This window comes from Hypanus sabinus, chromosome 11, assembly GCF_030144855.1.
Source record: "Hypanus sabinus isolate sHypSab1 chromosome 11, sHypSab1.hap1, whole genome shotgun sequence".
Classification (NCBI taxonomy): domain Eukaryota; kingdom Metazoa; phylum Chordata; class Chondrichthyes; order Myliobatiformes; family Dasyatidae; genus Hypanus; species Hypanus sabinus.
Window position 1 is genome coordinate 113,133,430 of NC_082716.1, and position 19,790 is coordinate 113,153,219.

Consider the following 19,790-nt stretch of genomic DNA (forward strand, 5'->3'; position numbering starts at 1 on the left):
TGGCAGAGGGGAAGAAGCTGTTCCTGAAAACTTGGGTGTGGATCTTCAGGCTCCCTTACGTCCATCTTGTTTGTGCTTGGAGCTCGGGAACACTCTTCTCTTTCCTTCTTGCAAGCTTATCCTCCTACAGTCAGTGGTGACTTTATTAGGTACAGGAATGGAACCAGCTGTGATCTGCTGCAGCAACTTCATGCTTTCCTTTTATTTATTTATGTACATATGTATGTATAATGCAGTGTGGAGTAGGCCCTTCAAGCTGATTTAATCCCAGCATAATTCTGGGATAAGTTACAACGACCAATTAACCTACCAACCGAACACCCAGTGGGAGAACGTAGAAACTTGCCGGCAGTAGTGGGAATTGAACCTGGGTCGCTGGTACTGTAAAGCATTGTGCTAACAGCTAGGCTAGGCTTCCAAGGTGTTGTTCTGCACTCCACTGTTGTAACGTTTGCAGATGTAGAATATATGTAGGATAAATATATTGCTGCAAAGATTTCCACTGTTGCTGAGATTTCCCAACAAAAACAAAAACCCTGTAGGTCAGATGTGTCATGGCGTTGTAGTGTCTGTTCTGATTAAAAGAAAATCTTTTCTGCATGCAGTGAAATTTGTTTTCTGGTAAGATGGTGGTGTGTTCCGTCAGAAGGCTTCTACCTTCACCCTGGAGTAACGCTGTTGAGTTTGGCTGTATTCATGTATGGCTGAATGACAATTAACCTTGAATTGAATTGGTTAGCCTGGCCCATCTACCCCATATATACCCCTGTGGGGTGATACAAGGCAGTGGGAGATGTGAGTGTAGAGATAGACCTGTTGTATCTGGGATGTGGTTTTTGCCAAATGACCAACACACATTTCATTAGAATAAAAGATTTATTTACAAAAATTGTAGAAAAATCAGTACAAATAAATTCCATCAAGTATGGATGTGTACTGTCTCCCTTCCCCACCCAAATACAACACACTATAGTCTGGGCTATTATAGCAGGGCAGGTGTTCCCTACCTGGGGCCCCACAGATCCCTTGGGTCCATGGCATGACCCCAGTCGTTGGGGCAGATTACTGTTCTCAATCATCCACATGCACTCCCGATGGTGGAATCAGTATAGATATAAGAATACTCCCTTGAACAGTGGCTGAGTCCAATACTGGAAGAACTCTTACCTCAGATAGACTGCACAATTATATCACGCAGTATATACTTCACATATCTTTGTAGTAGACTCACTCCACTTGGGGTTTCCTTGTTATACTTAAAGGTGCAATCAAGGATTTGACAAGGAAAATGGACACTATTCAGTAAGCAAGTCTAACTGCAAATAAATAACTCTGCTCTCAGTGGCCAGTCACAACAACCTTGGTATCTGAGACATCAGGAAAATTGATGCTATTAAATCTGAGTGTTGAGAGTCACAACATGAAGGTTAGAGAGCCTCAGGATTCAGATTACTGGATCCACAAATCCCGATGAGATAAATGTACCCTTTCCAAAATGGAAACCTTTGGTGTTCAACTCTTCTGAAGTACTATGTGGTACTATTCAGACAGGAGAGCCGCAGGTAGTTCACAGCATTAGATGTTCAGCAATCTGGATATTAGCTCGACCAACCAGTTTCTGCAAGATGAGCTCATTTGAAAGCTAGACAGCACACAAGCTTGGATGGTTTCTTAAGATCTAAGTTTGGCAAAAGGTTCTTTGAGTTAATCAGGAGCAAACAGCTAGGCTCATGTGGAATGTTAGATTGGTGAATGTACATTCAGCAGAAACACTGAGTGGAAATCTTACACCTTATGACTTCATTGGACCCCTGGGGTTCACTCACATCTGGCCTGGCCACTTTAGGTTAAACTCAGGCAGGGCAGAATTAAACTTTACAGGTCATCCCATGAGTTGGTACTGATCAGCCATCATCACGTTCATCACAAAATTCATTCAAGGAATATTTAAGAAAGACAGTGAAAGATGGCCTTTGGCATAATTCATCCAGATTTGAAGCCAGCGCCAGGAGATATGTTCCTGACCAGTAAAACAAGGTTGCAGTTGATGATAGGAAAGTTAAAATGGAATGGGTAATAAGTAAGCCAGAGTTGTTGGAGTGGGGAAACAGGGTGGAATGAGTGCAGATTTCAGATTGGAGAATGAGGGGATCTTCAGAATGGGAGAATGATGGATTGAACTTCCTGATAGATTGCATGGGAACAGGCAGATGATGTAAAAGGGTTTCCCAACATGTATAATGGCATAAAAAGGTTGGGTATCACTGAAAGGCACATTGGAATTATTTATTCTTTGCCCTGTGTACTATGTTCCAATGTAGGTGTCCGAAGTATTTTACAATATTATGTGCTCACCAATCTAGACAAGAGTAATATTACCTCAAAATAAACCAGTTAAAGCCTACTGAGCTCATTGAAATCAGGCTAGACACCACACAAGCTTGAAAGGCTTCTTAAATCTAAGTTTGTCAAAAGGTTCTTGGAGTTAATCAGGAGCAAACTTAGCTGGAATAGTGTGGAATGGTAGATACTGGTACTTTAACCAGAAACACCGAATTGAGATTGTACATCTACCTTGGGGTTCACTCTTCCCCCAACAGGAGTACTCCCTTCTTCCCCAGTAAGGCTTGAACACCTTTGCTTATTTAATATGGTCTGTATTCTGACAATTCCTATTGGAATAACACGTAGACACAGCAGAAAAGGAATGAGCAATCGATGCAAATTTGGGGAGACGCTAGATAACTTTGAAACAAACACAATCGCCCTGTGGATTCAACTTCTCAAGCTACGAGTCATTAAGGTGTCTGACACTCTATTCTTGCTCTAGTTAGTGACTGTGCTATCCAGGTGGCATTGTAGCCAATAATTGTTGGGTAATCATTTGTTCAATAGACAAAATAAAAATACTCAGAAACGACACAAAGCACTCAATTGATTTCCAACGCGTACTCTTTTCCCCATTTTTATACATTCCTATTTACAATAAACCAACAGACATACAGTTCTGGACAATGAAGTTCTTGTTGCTTCACGACACGTCCTGGATCAGGCAGATGCTGTGTGAAGGTTGTTGTCCCATTTCCCACCCCCAGTCTCACGCAGCACCCCTGCCCTTGGTACGTTTCTCATATTCGTGATCGTCCAAAGGGTCTGGGACCCACCTCACTCAGTCCGCGCTCCCAGTTTCTTCATGTACTCCTGCAGAGCGTTCAGCCTGGCATCGATTTCAGAAAGGTCGCAGGAGTCCAGGTAGTTTTCTGCAAAGAAATGTCTGTGAGAACCAAGACTTTCTCCCCCCCCACCGCCAGTGGTTGAACTTTGATAAGTTTGGCGCCTTTTACTTTTTCCTTTTATATTGTATCTCTATTAAGTACATAGTTCAGTAAGATCTATGGTGTGTAATCATTTAATTGTTTATGGTATACTGTATGTTATTTGGCATGGTGGGGACATCACACAGCACCTACACAATCTGATTACCCAGTTTGGTGGGGTCGAAGGCTGCTCCCCCTAAATGGAAGCGAGCTGAGGGAGCCTGAGGCTTAGCAGAGGGCTACAGATGTGCAGTCTCTCCCATCTCACCCTGAAGCTTGTAACTCCTCCTGACTTAAGCTTTTCAATAACCTTTTTGCAAAGTCACTTGGTGTGTTTTTTTGTCTTCATGGTGTAATTGTTGACAGCATATTACCCCACCAGATACAGGTATATTTTTACTACAATCAATTGAAACACCTTGACTGCAGACAGGTCTCCAAAAACAGATCTCCATTAACTAATTATATGACTTCTGAAACCAACTGGCTGCACCAATAATGATTTGGTGTGTTTTATATTTGTAATTAATTTAGATCCCTTGGTAGAGATCTGTTTTTACTTTGACACCAGTGTCTTTTTCTGTTGATTAGTTCAATCCACTGTGATTCAATGTTGTAAAACAATAAAATATGAAAACTTTGTGTAAAATATGTACAGGGGGAGGGGGTGAATACTACTTATAGGCACTCTATATATAATACGTATCTTATTGTAATTTATGGTATATATTATGTATACTGCTGCCTCAAAACAACTTTCATCACGTATCAGTGAAAATAAACCTGACTCTGAAACATTTCCCTTGTCATCATCTTCCAGTTACAGACCCCATTGTACCATTGCCTGAACTACTTTCCACCCATCAGGAATAATCTTCCCCAGTAACACTTGGGCAGTTTTACAAATTTTGTATGGTCTGTATTCCAACAGTTCCCATTGGAATAACCCATAGGACACCGCGGACAGGGAATAAGGAACTCAGCATCTATGGAGGGGAACAAACAGCCAACAGTTTGTACAGTGCCCCTTCAGCAGGACTGCTGATTATACAGCAGTTAATAACAACTTTTTTTACAAAGTACGCTTCATCTAGACTTCATCCAGTCTGTCTTCATCTAGACTGGACAGGTGTGAGCAGTGTCCAGTCTATAGCACCTTCTTACCTTTGTCAGACATCTTGTTTGATTTTGTGGGGGTGCTGGCCAAACGCTTCTGTTTGGGCTTCCTCCGAGGCTGAGAAAACAGAATATGAAGCTGCTCTTATTTCTTGGAAAGCTGCAGCAAATGAATCCATTCAGCCCATCCTATCTTTGCTAGCTCTTTAGACAAGCCCTTCAGCTAATTCCACATCCTGCCCTTTCCTCAAGAGTATGACAAATGTCCTTATAAGACTGTCCAAATCTCCCATGAAACGCTGCAGTCAAATCTGCCGTACCATACATTGCCAAGCACTTTCGAACTTGTAATTTAAGATAAGATGAAATTAGTAATCATGCTCCCCATAAACCTACTCCAAGACTAAGCCTCAATCGACATCACAAAATGAAGCATCACATTGCTGCTGTTGGAAGCATAAATGGGTTGTCACATGTCATACAAGCATTGGTCATTTTGGGAAATCAGGATGTCATGAAAGGTCTTAAAAATGCAAGTCTCTCTTCTGTTTTTTAAATGCACAAAATGATGGCTAGAACCATGGCAATGTTCTGCAGGCTGCGTGCAATACTTTTAAGTATACTACTGTTGAATTACTCTAACTGCAATCTGCAGCATTTAATTTAAGCAATGTATTTTTAAATATCCCTCAGATTTCACAATCTTCTGAGGACTCAGCAGACTTAACTTTCAAGCAAGCAGGTATCTTTAAGTGGATGAAGATTAATCGCCATGGCTGCAAGCAAGGCAGAGGGGTAGGAATGAGACCTCCTCTACCCAGCATTTTGTTAGCATATGTGCAGTCGATGGAGAACAAAATTGAGGACCTGAGGGAAAAGTTGTTGTATCCATCATGGGTAAAGCCCTCCCTACCATTGAACACACCTACATGAAACATAGTCACACATAGCAGCATACATCATAAGGAATGCCCACCACCCAGGGCATGCTCTCTTCTCACTGCTGCCATTGGGACGAACGCATAGGAGTGCAGGACTCACAGCAACAGGGATTACCCCTGAACTATCAAGCTCTTGAACCAGAGGGGACTTAACTCCATTTCATTTGCCCCATCATTTAAATGTTCCCACAACCCATGAAGTCACTTTCAAGATCTCTTCATTTCATGTTCTTAATATCTATTGCTATGTATTTATTATTGTCTCTTTCATTTTGTATTTGTACAGTTCATTGTCTTTTGCACACTGGTTGATATGGTCTAATATGGTTATTATTCTATTATGGACATTGAGTATGCCTGCAAGAAAATTAATCTCATGGTGACACATATGTACGATAATAAATTTACTTTAACAACTTAAAATACTTACTAAAGTATACATTGTTTGGAGGAGCTTTCCATCATGCAGAAATTCCTCAATGCTCACACTACATAGAACAACAGACGACAGACCTTTTGGCCCGCCCAACCATGCTTGCACTGACCACGAAGCCAACCCAAACTAATCCCATGTTGAGAAGGAGTATTGAGAGAGAGATCAACACTATCATCAGAGGACAAGGCTTAAACCAATCGAGGCCAACAGTGTGATGAGATTCCTGTTTATTGCACAGACGGAGGCTCTGCAAGAACTCCAGCTGCTCAGCACCATCCAGGACAAATCATTTGGCTTGACTAAAACAACACACACAAAATGCTGGAGGAGCTCAGCAGGTCAGGTAGCATCTATGGAAATGAATAAACAGTCGACAGTTTGAGCTGAGACACTTCTTCAGGACTGGAAAGGAATGGGGAAGACACCAGAGTAAAAAGGTGGGGGGAGGGGGAGGAGGCTAGCAAGAAGGTGAGAAGTGAAGCTAGTTGGGTAGGAAAGGTCAAAGGCTGGAGAAGAGAGTGGACAATAGGAGGAGAACAGGAACCAGGGGTAAATGATAGGTAGTTGAGAAGAGGTAAAAGGTCAAAGTGGGGAATAGAGGGGGGCGGGAACTAGTTTACCAGAAGGAGAAATTAATATTCATGGAGCAGACCCAGGGGAATTTAAGGTGGCTTCACCTTGGCACAAGAGGAGGTCATGGACCAACATGTGGGAACAATAGGAATGGGAATTGGAATTGAAATTGAAATCTTTGAGCATCAGGAAGCCTTGCTTGGTGGCAAATGGTAACTTGCCCATTTGAAGTGTCTGAACACTGACTCCTTCCACTCTCATTCTACCTGGGCTGCTGTGTCTTCAAAGTCAAGTACACTACAGCAGACCAGCCAACAACCCTTCCCAAGCTCACAGCCTCGAAGGAAGGACCTCCGAATATTAACCGGTTTGCCTCGTATTCCACAAACCATTGGAAATGTGTTGCCATTCTCTCATTGTTGCAGGGTCCCATTCCCAGACAATGTGGGAGCATCTTTACAAGGGCATCAGCACTTAAGGGAGGCAACTTATCATCACTACCACTGTCACAGAGACAATTAGGAGCTTGTAATAAATATATTTGGGATGCAGGTATCACTGATATGAGTACAGTAGAACTTGGCACAAAGAACATTAGTGGTGAAGCTTATTTTTTCCAGGGACTTACCAAGTTGGGACTGGTCCAGGAAGCTGATGCCAATGGTTTTCTGACTCTTTGCAATCTGTTGGAAGAGAGGGAAAGGAAGAAGCTGTAATACAGGCTAAATCAGAATTACCAGCAATCAGCATCATTACTCAGAAACACAAGAGATTCTGCAGATGCTGGAAATCCACAATAACACACAAACATGCTGGAGGAACTCAGCAGGTCAGGCAGCACCTATGGCGTGGAATAAAGAGTCAATGTTTTGGGCCCAGACCCTCATCATCATTTCTCAGCAAGTTTCTGAATCAGTAAGGAAGTGACACAGCGGGCACCTTGGGCCTAAGCCGCCAAGTGAATCGGACAAAGCTTAATACAAGGCACCTACAGCTGAGGAGGTTATTTGGGCACAGGGGCACAATCATACTCTTTAAAGGAACTATAAACTAAAACATAGAACAGTACAGGCCCTTTGGCCCGTAACGTTATGCCAACCTTTAAACCCCACTCCAAGATCAGTCCACGGGTTCCCAACCTTTATTATGCCATGGACCAACACCATTAAGCGAGGGATCCATGGACCCCAGGTTAGGAACCCAGATTCTCTCCCTCATAGCCCTCCAGTTTTTCCCTCAAACACCACACTCTGTAAAATATCTACCACCATCTTTTCAGTTTGAAACTAACTTAAGTCCTCATTTTTTCAATTCTGATTCTAAAACTTTGAACTGAAATGTTAACTTTGTACAAGACCTGATCATATTTTAGGTGATATTTATGCAGAAATAGAAAAAATTCCACAGGGTTCACAAACTTTCTAGCACCACTGTAAGCCCTCTTAACATTGAATTTCAATAGACTAAGGGATTGCTTGATAACCCGTTATTACTACTGAGCACAATTTCAGATGAATAAAGGAATATCACATATGAGAACTTTAAGGCACAGAAGCTTTCCCTACCCTCACAACACTGGAGTCACAACTCAGTGGGAGCTCTGCCCACCTCAGTCACCACCATACCTGGAATTGCCTGCTGACCCGTTGTCCTCGAAGTTACTGACTGAGCTCGCTGAGGAGAATCTGCTTCGAACATTTTCTGCTGCAAGAGATACAACAATGTGAGCAAGATCCCACTGAAGGGTAACTTTCCATAGTCCCGACCCTGCAGGCACTACAATCTTCAAGTGTGTATTGCACAGGGTCCATGACACCATTCTCCACAGATTAGATAAACACCTATTGCTACAACTATCAGATTGCTGATGGCTATATGCAGCTGAATGCTGTTATTGTTTGAGATTAGGCCAATCAATGTAGTGTCTTGGGTAAATCCAATGAGCTGATTAAAGCTGTGGGTGGCGACACAGTCATGGGTATACAGGGAGTAAATGATGGCCCAGAGCCATCACTCTCATACATTAACCTTTTCATTCTCAGAATTTCACTCATTAGATTTTACACAGTGAAAGGTCGGGCACTGAGGAGTGCTGTAGAACAAAGGGATCTGGGATTACAGGTCCATAATTCATTGACGTTGGTGTCACAGGTAGTTAGGATTGTAATGAAAGCTTTTGGCCTTCATAAGTCAAAGTACTGAGTAGAGGAGATGGGATGTTATGTTGAAGCTGTACAAGACATTGGTGTGGCCTAACTTGGAGTGTTGTGTGCAGTTTTGGTCACCAACCTACAGGAAAGCTGTAAATAAGGTTGAAAGAGTGCAGAGAAAATGTGCAAGGATGTTGTAAAGTCCGGAGGACCTGAGTTAAAAGGAAAGATTGGAAAGGTTAGGACTTAGAATGTAGAAGACTAAGAGGAGATTTGATAGAGGTATACAAAATTATGAGGGGTTTGGATATGGTAAATGCAAGAAGTCTTTTTCCACTGAGTTTGGGTGCGACCACAACTGGAGATAGGAAAACAGACAACTGCAGCACAATACAGGCCCTTTGGCACACAAAGCTGTGCCAAACATGTCCCTACCTTAGAACTACCTAGGGTTACGCATAGATCCTCTAGTTTTCTAAGCTGCATGTAGCCATCCAGGAGTCTCTTAAAAGACCCTATCGTATCCACCTCCACCACCGCAGCAGGCAGCCCATTCCACGTACTCACCACTCCCTGCGTAAAAAACTTACCCGACATCTCTGTACCTACTTCCAAGCACCTTAAAACTGTGCCCTCTCATGTTAGCCATTTCAGCCCTGGGGAAAAGCCTCTGACTTTCTATACGATCAATGCCTCTCATTATCTTGTATAGCAGGTCATCTCTCATCCCCCGTCACTCCAAGGAGAAAAGGCCAAGTTCACTCAACCTATTCTCATAAGGCATGCTCCCCAATCAGGCAACATCTTTGTAAATCTCCTCTGCACCCTTTCTAAGGTTTCCACGTCCTTCCTATAGTGAGGCAACCAGAAATGAACACAGTACTCCAGGTAGGGTCTGACCAGAGTCCTATATAGCTGCAACATTACCTCTCAGCTCTTAAACTCAATCCCACAACTGATGAAGGCCAATGCACCATATGCCTTCTTAACCACAGAGTCAAGCTGCACAGCAGCTTTGAGTGTCCTATGGACTTGGAACCCAAGATCCCTCTGATCCTCCACACTTCCAAGAGTCTTAACATTAATGCTATATTCTGCCATCATATTTGACCTACCAAGATGAACCACCTCACACGTATCTGGGTTGAATTCCACCTGCCACTTCTCAGCCCAGTTTTGCATCCTTTCAATGTCCCGCTGTAACCTCTGACAGCCCTCCACACTATCCACAACACCCCCAACCTTTGTGTAATCAGCAAATTTACTAACCGATCCCTCCACTTCCTCTTTCAGGTCACTTATAAAAATCACAAAGAGCAGGGGTCCCAGAACAGATCCCCGAGGCACACCACAGGTCATCGGCCTCCATGCAGAATATGACCAATCTACAACCACTCTTTGCCTTTTGCTGGCAAGCCGGTTCTGGATCCACAAAACAAGGACCCCTTGGATCCCATGCCTCCTTACTTTCTCAATAAGCTTTGCATGGGGTACCTTATCAAATGCCTTGCTAAAATCCATACACACTATATCTACGGCTCTACCTTCATCAATGTGTTTAGTCACAACCTCAAAAAAATCAATCTCCCTTTGACAAAAATCATGCTGATTATTCCTAATCATATTATGCCTCTCCAAATTTTCATAAATCCTGCCTTTCAGGGTTTTCTCCATCAACTTAACAACCACTGAAGTAAGACTCACTGGCCTATAATTTCCTGGGCTATCCCTACTCCCTTTTATGAATAAGGGAACAACATCCGCAACCCTCCAATCCTCCAGAACCTCTCCCGTCCTCACTGATGATGCAAAGATCATTGCCAGAGGCTCAGCAATCTCCTCCCTCACTTCCCACAGTAGCCTGGGGTACATCCCATCTGGCCCCGGTGACTTATACAACTTGATGCTTTCCAAAAGCACTACCACATCCTCTTTCTTAATGTCTATATGCTCAAGCTTTTCAGTCCACTGCAAGTCATCCCTACAAATACCAAGATCCTTTTCTGTAATGAATACTGAAGCAAAGTATTCATTAAGTACCTCCGCTATTTCCTCTGGTTCCATATACACTTTTCCACTGTCACACTTGATTGGTCCTATTCTCTCACATCTTATCCTCTTGCTCTTCACATACTTGTGGAATGCCTTGGGGTTTACCTTAATCCTGTCCGTCAAGGCCTTCTCATGGTCCCTTATAACCATATAACCATTACAGCACGGAAACAGGCCATCTCAGCCCTTCTAGTCTGTGCCGAACGCTTACTCTCACCTAGTCCCACTGACCCGCACTCAGCCCATAACCCTCCATTCCTTTCCTGTCCATATACCTATACAATTTTACTTTAAATGACAATATCAAACCCGCCTCTACCACTTCTATTGAAAGCTCGTTCCACAGAGCTGCCACTCCCTGAGTAAATAAGTTCCCCCTCGTGTTACCCTTAAACTTTTGCCCTCCAACTCTCAACTCATGTCCTCTTGTTTGAATCTCCCCTGCTCTCAATGGAAAAAGTCTATCCACGTCAACTCTATCTATCCCCCTCGTAATTTTAAATATCACTATCAAGTCCCCTCACAACCTTCTACGCTCCAAAGAATAAAGACCTAACTTGTTCAACTTTTCCCTGTAACTTAGGTGCTGAAACCCAGGTAACAGTCTAGTAAATCTTCTCTGTACTCTCTCTATTTTGTTGACATCTTTTCTATAATTTGGTGACCAAAACTGTACACAATACTCCAAATTTGGCCTTACCAATGCCTTGTACAATTTTAACATTACATCCCAACTCCTATACTCAATGCTATGATTTATAAAGGCCAGCATACCAAAAGCTTTCTTCACCACCCTATCCACATGAGATTCCACCCTCAGGGAATTATGCACCATTATTCCTAGATCACTCTGTTCTACTGCATTCTTCAATGCCCTCCCATTTACCATGTATGTCCTATTTTGATTAGTCCTACCAAAATGTAGCACCTCACACTTATCAGCATTAAACTCCATCTGCCATGTTTCAGTCCACTCTTCTAACTGGCCTAAATCTCTCTGCAAGCTTTGAAAACCTACTTCATTATCCACAACGCCACCTAACTTAGTATCATCTGCATACTTACTAATCCAATTTACCACCCCATCATCCAGATCTTTAATGTATATGGCAAACAACATTGGACCCAGTACAGATCCCTGATGCACACCACTAGCCTTCAACCTGACAAACAGTTATCCACCACTACTCTCTGGCATCTCCCATCCAGCCACTGTTGAATCCATTTTACTACTTCAATATTAATACCTAACGATTGAACCTTCCTAACTAACCTCCCGTGTGGAACCTTGTCAAAGGTCTTACTGAAGTCCATATAGACAACATCCACTGCTTTACCCTTGTCAACTTTCCTAGTAACCTCTTCAAAAAATTCACTAAGATTTGTCAAACATGACCTTCCATGCACAAATCCATGTTAACTGTTCCTAATAAGACCCTGTCTATCTAAATAATTATGTATACCATCTCTAAGAATACTTTCCATTAATTTACCCACCACTGATGTCAAACTTACAGGCCTATCATTGTTAGGTTTACTCTTAGAACCCTTTTTAAACAATGGAACAACATGAGTAATACAGCAATCCATCCGGCACCTTCTGGCTCTCCTAATTTCATTATTAAGCTCCTTCCTTCTAGCCTTATAGATTCCTATCACTACCTCGCTTTTTGAACCTTTCATAAGCTCTTTTCTTCTCGACTACATTTACAACAGCCTTTCTACACCGTGGATCTTGTACCCTACCATCCTTTCTATGTCTCATTGGAACGTACCTGCTAAGAAAGCCACACAAAAATCCCCTGAACACCTGCCACATTTCTTCTGTACTTTTCCCTGAGAACATCTGTTTCCAATTTATGCTTCCAAGTTCCTGCCTGATAGTCTCATATTTCCCCTTACTCCAATTAAACGTTTCCCTAACTTGTCTGATCCTGTCCCTCTCCAATGCTGTAGTAAAGGAGATGGAATTGTGATCACTATCTCCAAAATGCTCTCCCAGTGAGAGACCTGACACCTGACCAGGTTCATTTCCCAATACCAGATCAAGTACAGCCTCTCCTCTTGTAGGCTTATCTACATATTGTGTCAAGAAACCTTCCTGAACACACCTAAGAAAAAAAAGACTCTTCTCGCCCTGTACCTCCCCCCCCCCCCCACCCACTGCACTTGAAGACCACGAGATCATAAGACATAAGATCAGAATTAGACCATCGAGTCTGCTATGCCATTCCATCATGGCTGATCTGGGATCCCACTCAACCCCATACACCTGCCTTCCCGCCATATCCTTTGATGCCCTGGCCTATTAGGAAACTTTCAACAGCATCATTTTCCAGTGGTCCAATATCAGCTCTCACCTCCATTTTACTCTTTACGTAACTGAAAAAACTTGATATCGTGCTTTATATTATTAGCTGGTCTACCCTCATATTTTATCTTTTCCCTTCTTATAGCCTTATGTTAAATTTTAAAAGCTTCCCAATCATCCAACAACCCACTCACATTTGCGATTTTATATGCCCTTTCCTTGGCTTTTATGCAGTCCTGAACTTACTTTGTACTTTTCCAGCTCCCTTTGCAATCTCAACCCCACATCTTGGCTGCTGTTTGGAGGCCTTTATATGATTCCCATAATGGTGTTTTAACCCTTACAGTTTCTAAACTCCACCTACAAAGATTCAGCATTCTCTGACCGTCACCTCTTTCTGAAGACGTAATTCCATCTCTTACCAACAGAGCCACACCACTGCCTATGCCTTCCTGCATGTCCTTTCAATACAAAGTATATCCTTTGATGTTAAGCTCCCAACTACGGCCTTCTTTCAGCCATGACTCAGTGACGGCCACAACGTCATACCAACCATCTCTAATTGTTCTCATTGGGGATAAGTTCTTCCCAGCTGGCATAGTGCAACTACCCAGATGTTCTTCCCAGTGCAATTCAGACCTCTGCTTCCCCACCCATTCACTTCATGAGGTCTTCCATACCTGAGGAGCTACGAGTGTGGACTCCACTACCCACTCGCATCCTGCTGGTGCTGCCATCCCGCGAGCAGTTCCGGGACTTTGTGCGTCCTCGCTCGTTGCTGGCCAGGCCGTTCATTTTCCTGTGGATTTTCCTCAAGCTGCACGAGAGATTGTGGTTGCAAGAGTCAATGCAGAAATGGACCGCAGGTTGCTCAGAGCCCTCAGGTGGGCTAGATCCCTCTCCTGAGACTTGACCGTACAATATCCATGCTCACGTTCACAATGCATGCAAGAAATACAAGAAAATAGGGTCTGGAGGAGGTCAGTCAAGCCTGCTCCTCTATTATCATCATGGCTGACCTGCCCCAGGCAACATCTCCTTAGTGTCAGATCCCTATTGATCCCTTAAACCCTGATCTTTCAAACATCTGTCTGCTTCCAGAGGAATGGGTAATAAGAACAGAATTAGGCCATTTGGCCCATCGAGTCTGACCTGCCATTTCATCATGGCTGATACAATTTTCCTTTCAGCCCCAATCCCCTGCCTTCTCCTTGTATCTCTTTATGCCCTGACCAATCAAGAATTTATCAGTCTCTGTCTTAAATACAAAGGCTTGGTCTCCACGCTGTCTGTAGCAAAGAATTCCACAGATTCGCCATCCTCTGGCTAAAGAAATACCTTCTTATCTCCGTTCTGACAGGACACCTCTATATTCTGAGTCTGTGTCGTTGGGTCTTAGACATTCCCACCACAGGAACCATCCTCTCCATGTCCACTCTATGAAGCCCTTTCACCTTTCAATAGGTTTCAATGTGCTCAGCCCTCATTCTTCAGGATTCTAGTGAATACAGGCCCAGAGCCATCAAACGCACTTCATATGAGAAACCGTTCAGGTCTGGAATCATTTTTGTGAACCTCCTTTATCCCTCTCCAGTTTCATCACATCCTTTCTAAGGGGCCCAAAACTGCCCACAATAGGTCTCAACATTACACCCTTGCTTTTATACTCCAGTATTCTCTAAATAAATTTGCCTTCCTCACCACAGACTCAACCTGCAAATTAACCTTTGGAGAATTCTGCATAAGGACTCCCAAGTTCCTTTGTACCTCCGATTTTTGTATTTTCTCTCCATTTTGTAAATAGTCAACCCTTTCATTTATTCTGCCCAAGTGCATGACCATACACTTCCCAACATTGTATTCCATCTGCCATTTCTTTGCCCATTCTCCTAATCTGTCTAAATCCTTCTGTAGCCTGTAGCCAAGTAATTCCTTGGTCTCATTGACATTGAGTGAGAGGGTGTTGTTATTACATCACTCAGCCAAACTTTCAATCTCAAGTCGTACAAAAAAGCTGGATGAACTCAGCAGGTCGGGCAGCATCTGTTGAAGGAAGCAGTCAACGTTTCGGGTCGAGACCCTTCGTCAGGACTAAAGGAGGAGGGGGCAGGGGCCCTATAAAGAAGGTGGGGTGAGGGTGGAAAACCAATCAGAGGAAAGATCAAGGGGTGGGGGAGAGGATAGGCAGGAGAGGTGAAGAAGGAATCTAAGGGGAAAGCAGTATGGGTAGAAGAAGGCAGAGTCATGAGTGGTGATAGGCAGCTAGAAGAGGAGACAGAGTGAAGGTGGGGTGGGGTAAGGGAGAGGGAGGGAATTACCAGGAGTTGGAGAATTCAATGTTCATACCAAGGGGCTGGAGACTACCCAGACAGTATATGAGATGTTGTTCCTCCAACCGAACTGCTTTTTTGTACCCCTTGATTTGAGCACAGCATCTGCAGTGTACTTTGTGTTTACTAAACTTTCAGTCTTCCTTCTGTATGCTGATTCATCACCCCCTTTGATACAGCCCACAACAGTAGTGCCATTAACACGTGGTGTTGGTGCTTTACTAAGCCACACAGTCATAGGTGTGACTGTGCGTAGAACAGGGGGCTAAGTACACATCCCCGTCGTGCTCCTGTGCTCATGGAGGTTGTGGAGATGTTTTTGCCAATCTGAACTGACTGGAGTCAACAAGTGAGAAAATCCAGGATCCAATTACACAGGGGGTATTGAGGCTCAGGACTTGGAGTTTACTGATTAGTTTTGAAGGAATGATGGTTAAATTCTGAGCTATAATCAATAGAGTTTCCTGATGTATGCATCTTTGCTGTCTGGATTTTCCAGGGTTGTATGAAGAGCCAACAAGATGGCATCTGCTGTAGGCCTGCTATATTCTGTGGTTAAGGTGTATGGTGTACTGGCCTTCATCAATCATGGAATTTAATTTAGGAGCCGAGAGGTAACGTTGCAGCTATATAGGACCCCATTTGGAGTAGTGCTCAGTTCTGGTCGCCTCACTACAGGAAGGATGTGGAAGTCATAGAAAGGGTGTAGAGGAGATTTACAAGGATGTTGCCTGGATTGGAGAGCATGCCTTATGAGAATAGGTTGAGTGAACTTGGCCTTTTCTCCTTGGAGTGATGGAGGATGAGAGGTGACCTGATAGAGGTGTACAAGATGATGAAAAGCATTGGATCGTGTGGATAGTCGGAGGCTTTTTCCCAGGGCTGAAATGGTTGCCACTCAGGACACGGGTGTAAGGTGCTGGGGAGCAGGTACACAGGAGATGTCAGGGGCAAGTTTTTTACTCAGAGAGTGGTGAGTGCGTGGAATGGGCTGCCAGCAACTGTGGTGGAGACAGATACGACAGGGTCTTTTAACAGGCTTTTCGAAAGGTACATGGAGCTTAGTAAAATAGAGGGCTATAGGTATGCCTAATAATTTCTAAGGTAGGGACATGTTCGGCTCAATTTTGTGGGCCAAAGGGCCTGTATTGTGCTGCAGGTTTTCTATCTTTCTATAAAGCTACAAAGGTGGCACAACAGTGGCTATATTTCTTTAGGAGTTTGAGAATTGGCATGTCACCCAGCATACTCACAAATTTATACAGTTCTACCATGAAGAGATTTCTAACAGGCTACATCACTGTCAGGTATGGTGGAATGTGGGGGGTGGCTACTGCACAGGATTGAAATAAGCTGCAGAATTGAAAACTCTGCAAGCTCCATCATGGGCACCAGACTCCATAGTACACAGGACATCTTCAAGGTGTGATGCCTCAAACATGTGGCATCCATCAATAAGAATCCCCACCACCTAGGACATGCCCTCTTCTCATTGTTACCATCAGGAAGCAGGTACAGAAAACTGAAGGCACGCACTCAATGATTCAGGAACAGCTTGTTTCCTCTGCCATGCAATTACTGAATGGATATTTAACCCATGAACACGACTGCACTACTTTTTATTTCTATCTTTGTACTGTTTAATTTACATATATATTCTCATACATTAATTCACGTTTATTATCTTTATTATTGTGTTTCAATGCACTGCTGCCGCAAAGTTAACAAATTTCACGACATATGACAGTGCTGTTAACCCCAAATCTGATTCTCAGCACCACTGACAACAATGTGCCCCACATCCATCCGAGGCCAATGGCCAGCTCTTTTGTTCTGCTTTGATGCTGCTTCAAGTGAGTTTTTGTACATATATAGATTGCTACATTGACAACAAACTGGTCTTTGTCTTTGATCTGACTCCTTTAAACCTTTTTTTATTCAATGCAGTTAATTGTGAACATAAGTTGACTAAAATTTGTGCAGTTTTCTTGAACAGAGTTTTCCTCCCCCCAGCCACCCCTCACAAACAAAATGAAGGGCATAGCCACCATAATCTCTGTACTGCTTCAACAGACACATTAATCTCCTCTGTAGGGTCCATACCGCCCCTACCTCTCATGGGACGGCTCAGGGGAATAGCTTCCGAAGTTATCATGGCTAAATGGGAAATTACCATGATCGCATCCACCACCGCCTCTATTGCTCCCAATGTGAGGACAACAACATCCTCCAGAGAAGGAACAATCACGTCGGGGATGGCCAACATTGCCATAGCTACCAAAGCAGCCTCCTCAATCACCGTAGCCACAGCCGCCACCTTGTATTAGTGTACCCGGCAGAATTCCCAAAACTGCCATCACTCCAACCATCTCTTTGGGGAAAGCTGCCAGTTCGACCGTGAGATGTACTTCCGCTCTGCCTCTCTTCGTTCGACAGCCTCTTCTTGACTTCACACCGGTAGCCTCTAAGATTCAAGATTCAAAAACTTTTATTGTCATTCTAACCGTACATCAGCTCTGTAGGGCAGAATGAGACAGCGTTTCCCAGGAGCAGTGCAATCATAACATAACAAATGCAACACTAAATAATAAACATAATAATAAATAGTAAAACACAACAGCCACATGTCAGTTAAAAACAAGTTATGAGTGTCCAGTGCAAGTTAAAAGTGTCCAAAGCAGAGTCAGGTAGAGCAGCTATTTAGCAGTCTGATTGCCTGTGGGAGGAAGCTGTTTAATAGTCTTGTGGTTTTAGTTTTGATGCTCTGTAACGTTTACCTGATGGCAGAACAAATAGTTCATGGAGAGGGTGTGAGGGGTCTTTAATAATGTACCGTGTCTTCTGGAGGCATCGACTCTGAAAGAGGTCTTGGACAAAAGGTAGGGAGACCCCAATAACCTTCTCTGCTCCCCTAACCACCCTCTGCAAGGCTTTTTTGTCAGCAGCACTGCAGCTGGAGTACCAGGTTGTGATGCAAAAGGTCAGCACACTCTCAACCCCTCCTCTGTAGAATTTAGTTAAGATGTTAGTGGGGATCGATGCTTGTTTAAGCTTCCTCAAGAAGTGCAATCTCTGCTGGGCTCGATTCACAATCCCAGTGGTGTTTCTGAACCAGGTGAGATTGTCCAAGATCTGCACCCCAAGGAACTTGATGTTTTCCACTCTCTTCTGTGGAGCCGCTGATGCTGAGGGGTGTGTGCTCAGGCTGAGACCGTCTGACATCGACGATCATCTCCTTGGTCTTGGTGACATTAAGCATCAAGTTGTTGTCACTGCACCAGCTCTCTAGGTGTTTGACCTCCTCCTTGTACATTGTTTCATCATTTTTGCTGATGAGCCCCACCACTGTGGTATCATCAGCAAATTTAATGATCAGGCTCTCCTTGAATCTGGCCGCAGTCATGTGTTAGCAGTGTAAACAGCAGTGGGCTGAGCACACAGCCTTGTGGGGATCCAGTGCTCAGTGTGATGGAGTCAGAGATGTTCCTGCCAACATGGACTGACTGTGGTCTCTCTGTCAAGAAATCCAGAATCTAGCGACACATGGCAGTGTTAAGGCCAAGCAGCGACAGTTTCTCCACTAGTCTCTGCAGGATGATGGTATTGAACGCTGAACTGAAATCAATGTACAGGATTCTGGCATGTGTCTTTGTTGTCCAAGTGAGAGAGAACTGTGTGCAGTGTGGTGGATATTGTATCCTCCGTAGAGCGATTTGGACGATAAGCAAACTGTAGAGGATCCAGCAATGAGGGGAGGCTGGCTGTGATATGAGGCTTGACAATCCGTTCAAAACATTTCATCACTATGGGGGTCAGGGCAACGGGACGGTAATCATTCAGACAGGCTACAACTGATTTCTTTGTTACAGGGATGATTGTGGAAGTTTTGAAGCTTTAATCGTGTGGTGCCTCTGGATAACAGCTTTATCCACAGAATCATAGCCCTGGAAGTGCACAGAGGCAAAGCCTCTTTTCTTGACAGTGTTGTGGTCACAGGCCACATCCACATTTTCAATCAACCCATAATCGGAGAAGTAACTCCGTAAATCGCCTTCGTTGAGGTATTCTCTGATGCCGACCATGAAGAGCTTCTTCACTTTGATGTTGAAGCCCGGCTTGTTCGAGTCTTCCTTCGGCACGAATCGTCTGACATCGACCATGTAACGGATGAGGCCTGGCGGCCGTTGCGGCATCCGCCTCGCTCAGCGGAGAATAGGTAACAAAGCCGAAGCCTCGGGTGCGCCTGGTAATCACATCACAACACACACAAAATGCTGGTGGAACACAGCAGGCCAGGCAGCATCTGTAAGGAGAAGCGCTGTTGACGTTTCGGGCCGAGACCCTTTGTCAGGACTAACCGAAAGGAAAGATAGTAAGAGATTTGAAAGTAGTGGGAAGAGGAGGGGAAATGCGAAATGATAAGAGAAATAATAGTAGATGTAATCAATCCACGACGCCGTCGGTTATCCGGCCCCATTGCCCGAAATGGGTTCTGAGGTCCCCTCACACCGTTTCAAAGCTGAGGCCGCTTACAAAGAGCTGACAGAGCCACTCCGCCGCCATG

The 19,790-nt window shown here is 43.9% G+C and overlaps 2 protein-coding genes across 2 annotated transcripts; both read right to left on the reverse strand.

Moving 5' to 3' along the window:
• Nucleotides 1-857: 857 nt before the first annotated feature.
• On the reverse strand, nucleotides 858-13,706 carry LOC132402305 (centrosomal protein CCDC61-like). The gene is made up of 5 exons (XM_059985171.1): nucleotides 13,577-13,706; nucleotides 8,009-8,087; nucleotides 7,012-7,066; nucleotides 4,482-4,551; nucleotides 858-3,260 (listed from the first exon to the last, which is right to left on the reverse strand). Exons 1-5 carry the CDS (start codon nucleotides 13,689-13,691, stop codon nucleotides 3,166-3,168), a joined length of 414 nt encoding a protein of 137 aa, XP_059841154.1. The 5' UTR covers nucleotides 13,692-13,706; the 3' UTR covers nucleotides 858-3,165.
• A 3,990-nt stretch (nucleotides 13,707-17,696) lies between these two features.
• LOC132402306 (heterogeneous nuclear ribonucleoprotein A1-like 2) lies at nucleotides 17,697-19,419 on the reverse strand. Its single transcript, XM_059985172.1, has one exon. It carries the CDS (start codon nucleotides 19,417-19,419, stop codon nucleotides 19,090-19,092), a length of 330 nt encoding a protein of 109 aa, XP_059841155.1. The 3' UTR covers nucleotides 17,697-19,089.
• Between the last annotated feature and the right edge of the window lie 371 nt (nucleotides 19,420-19,790).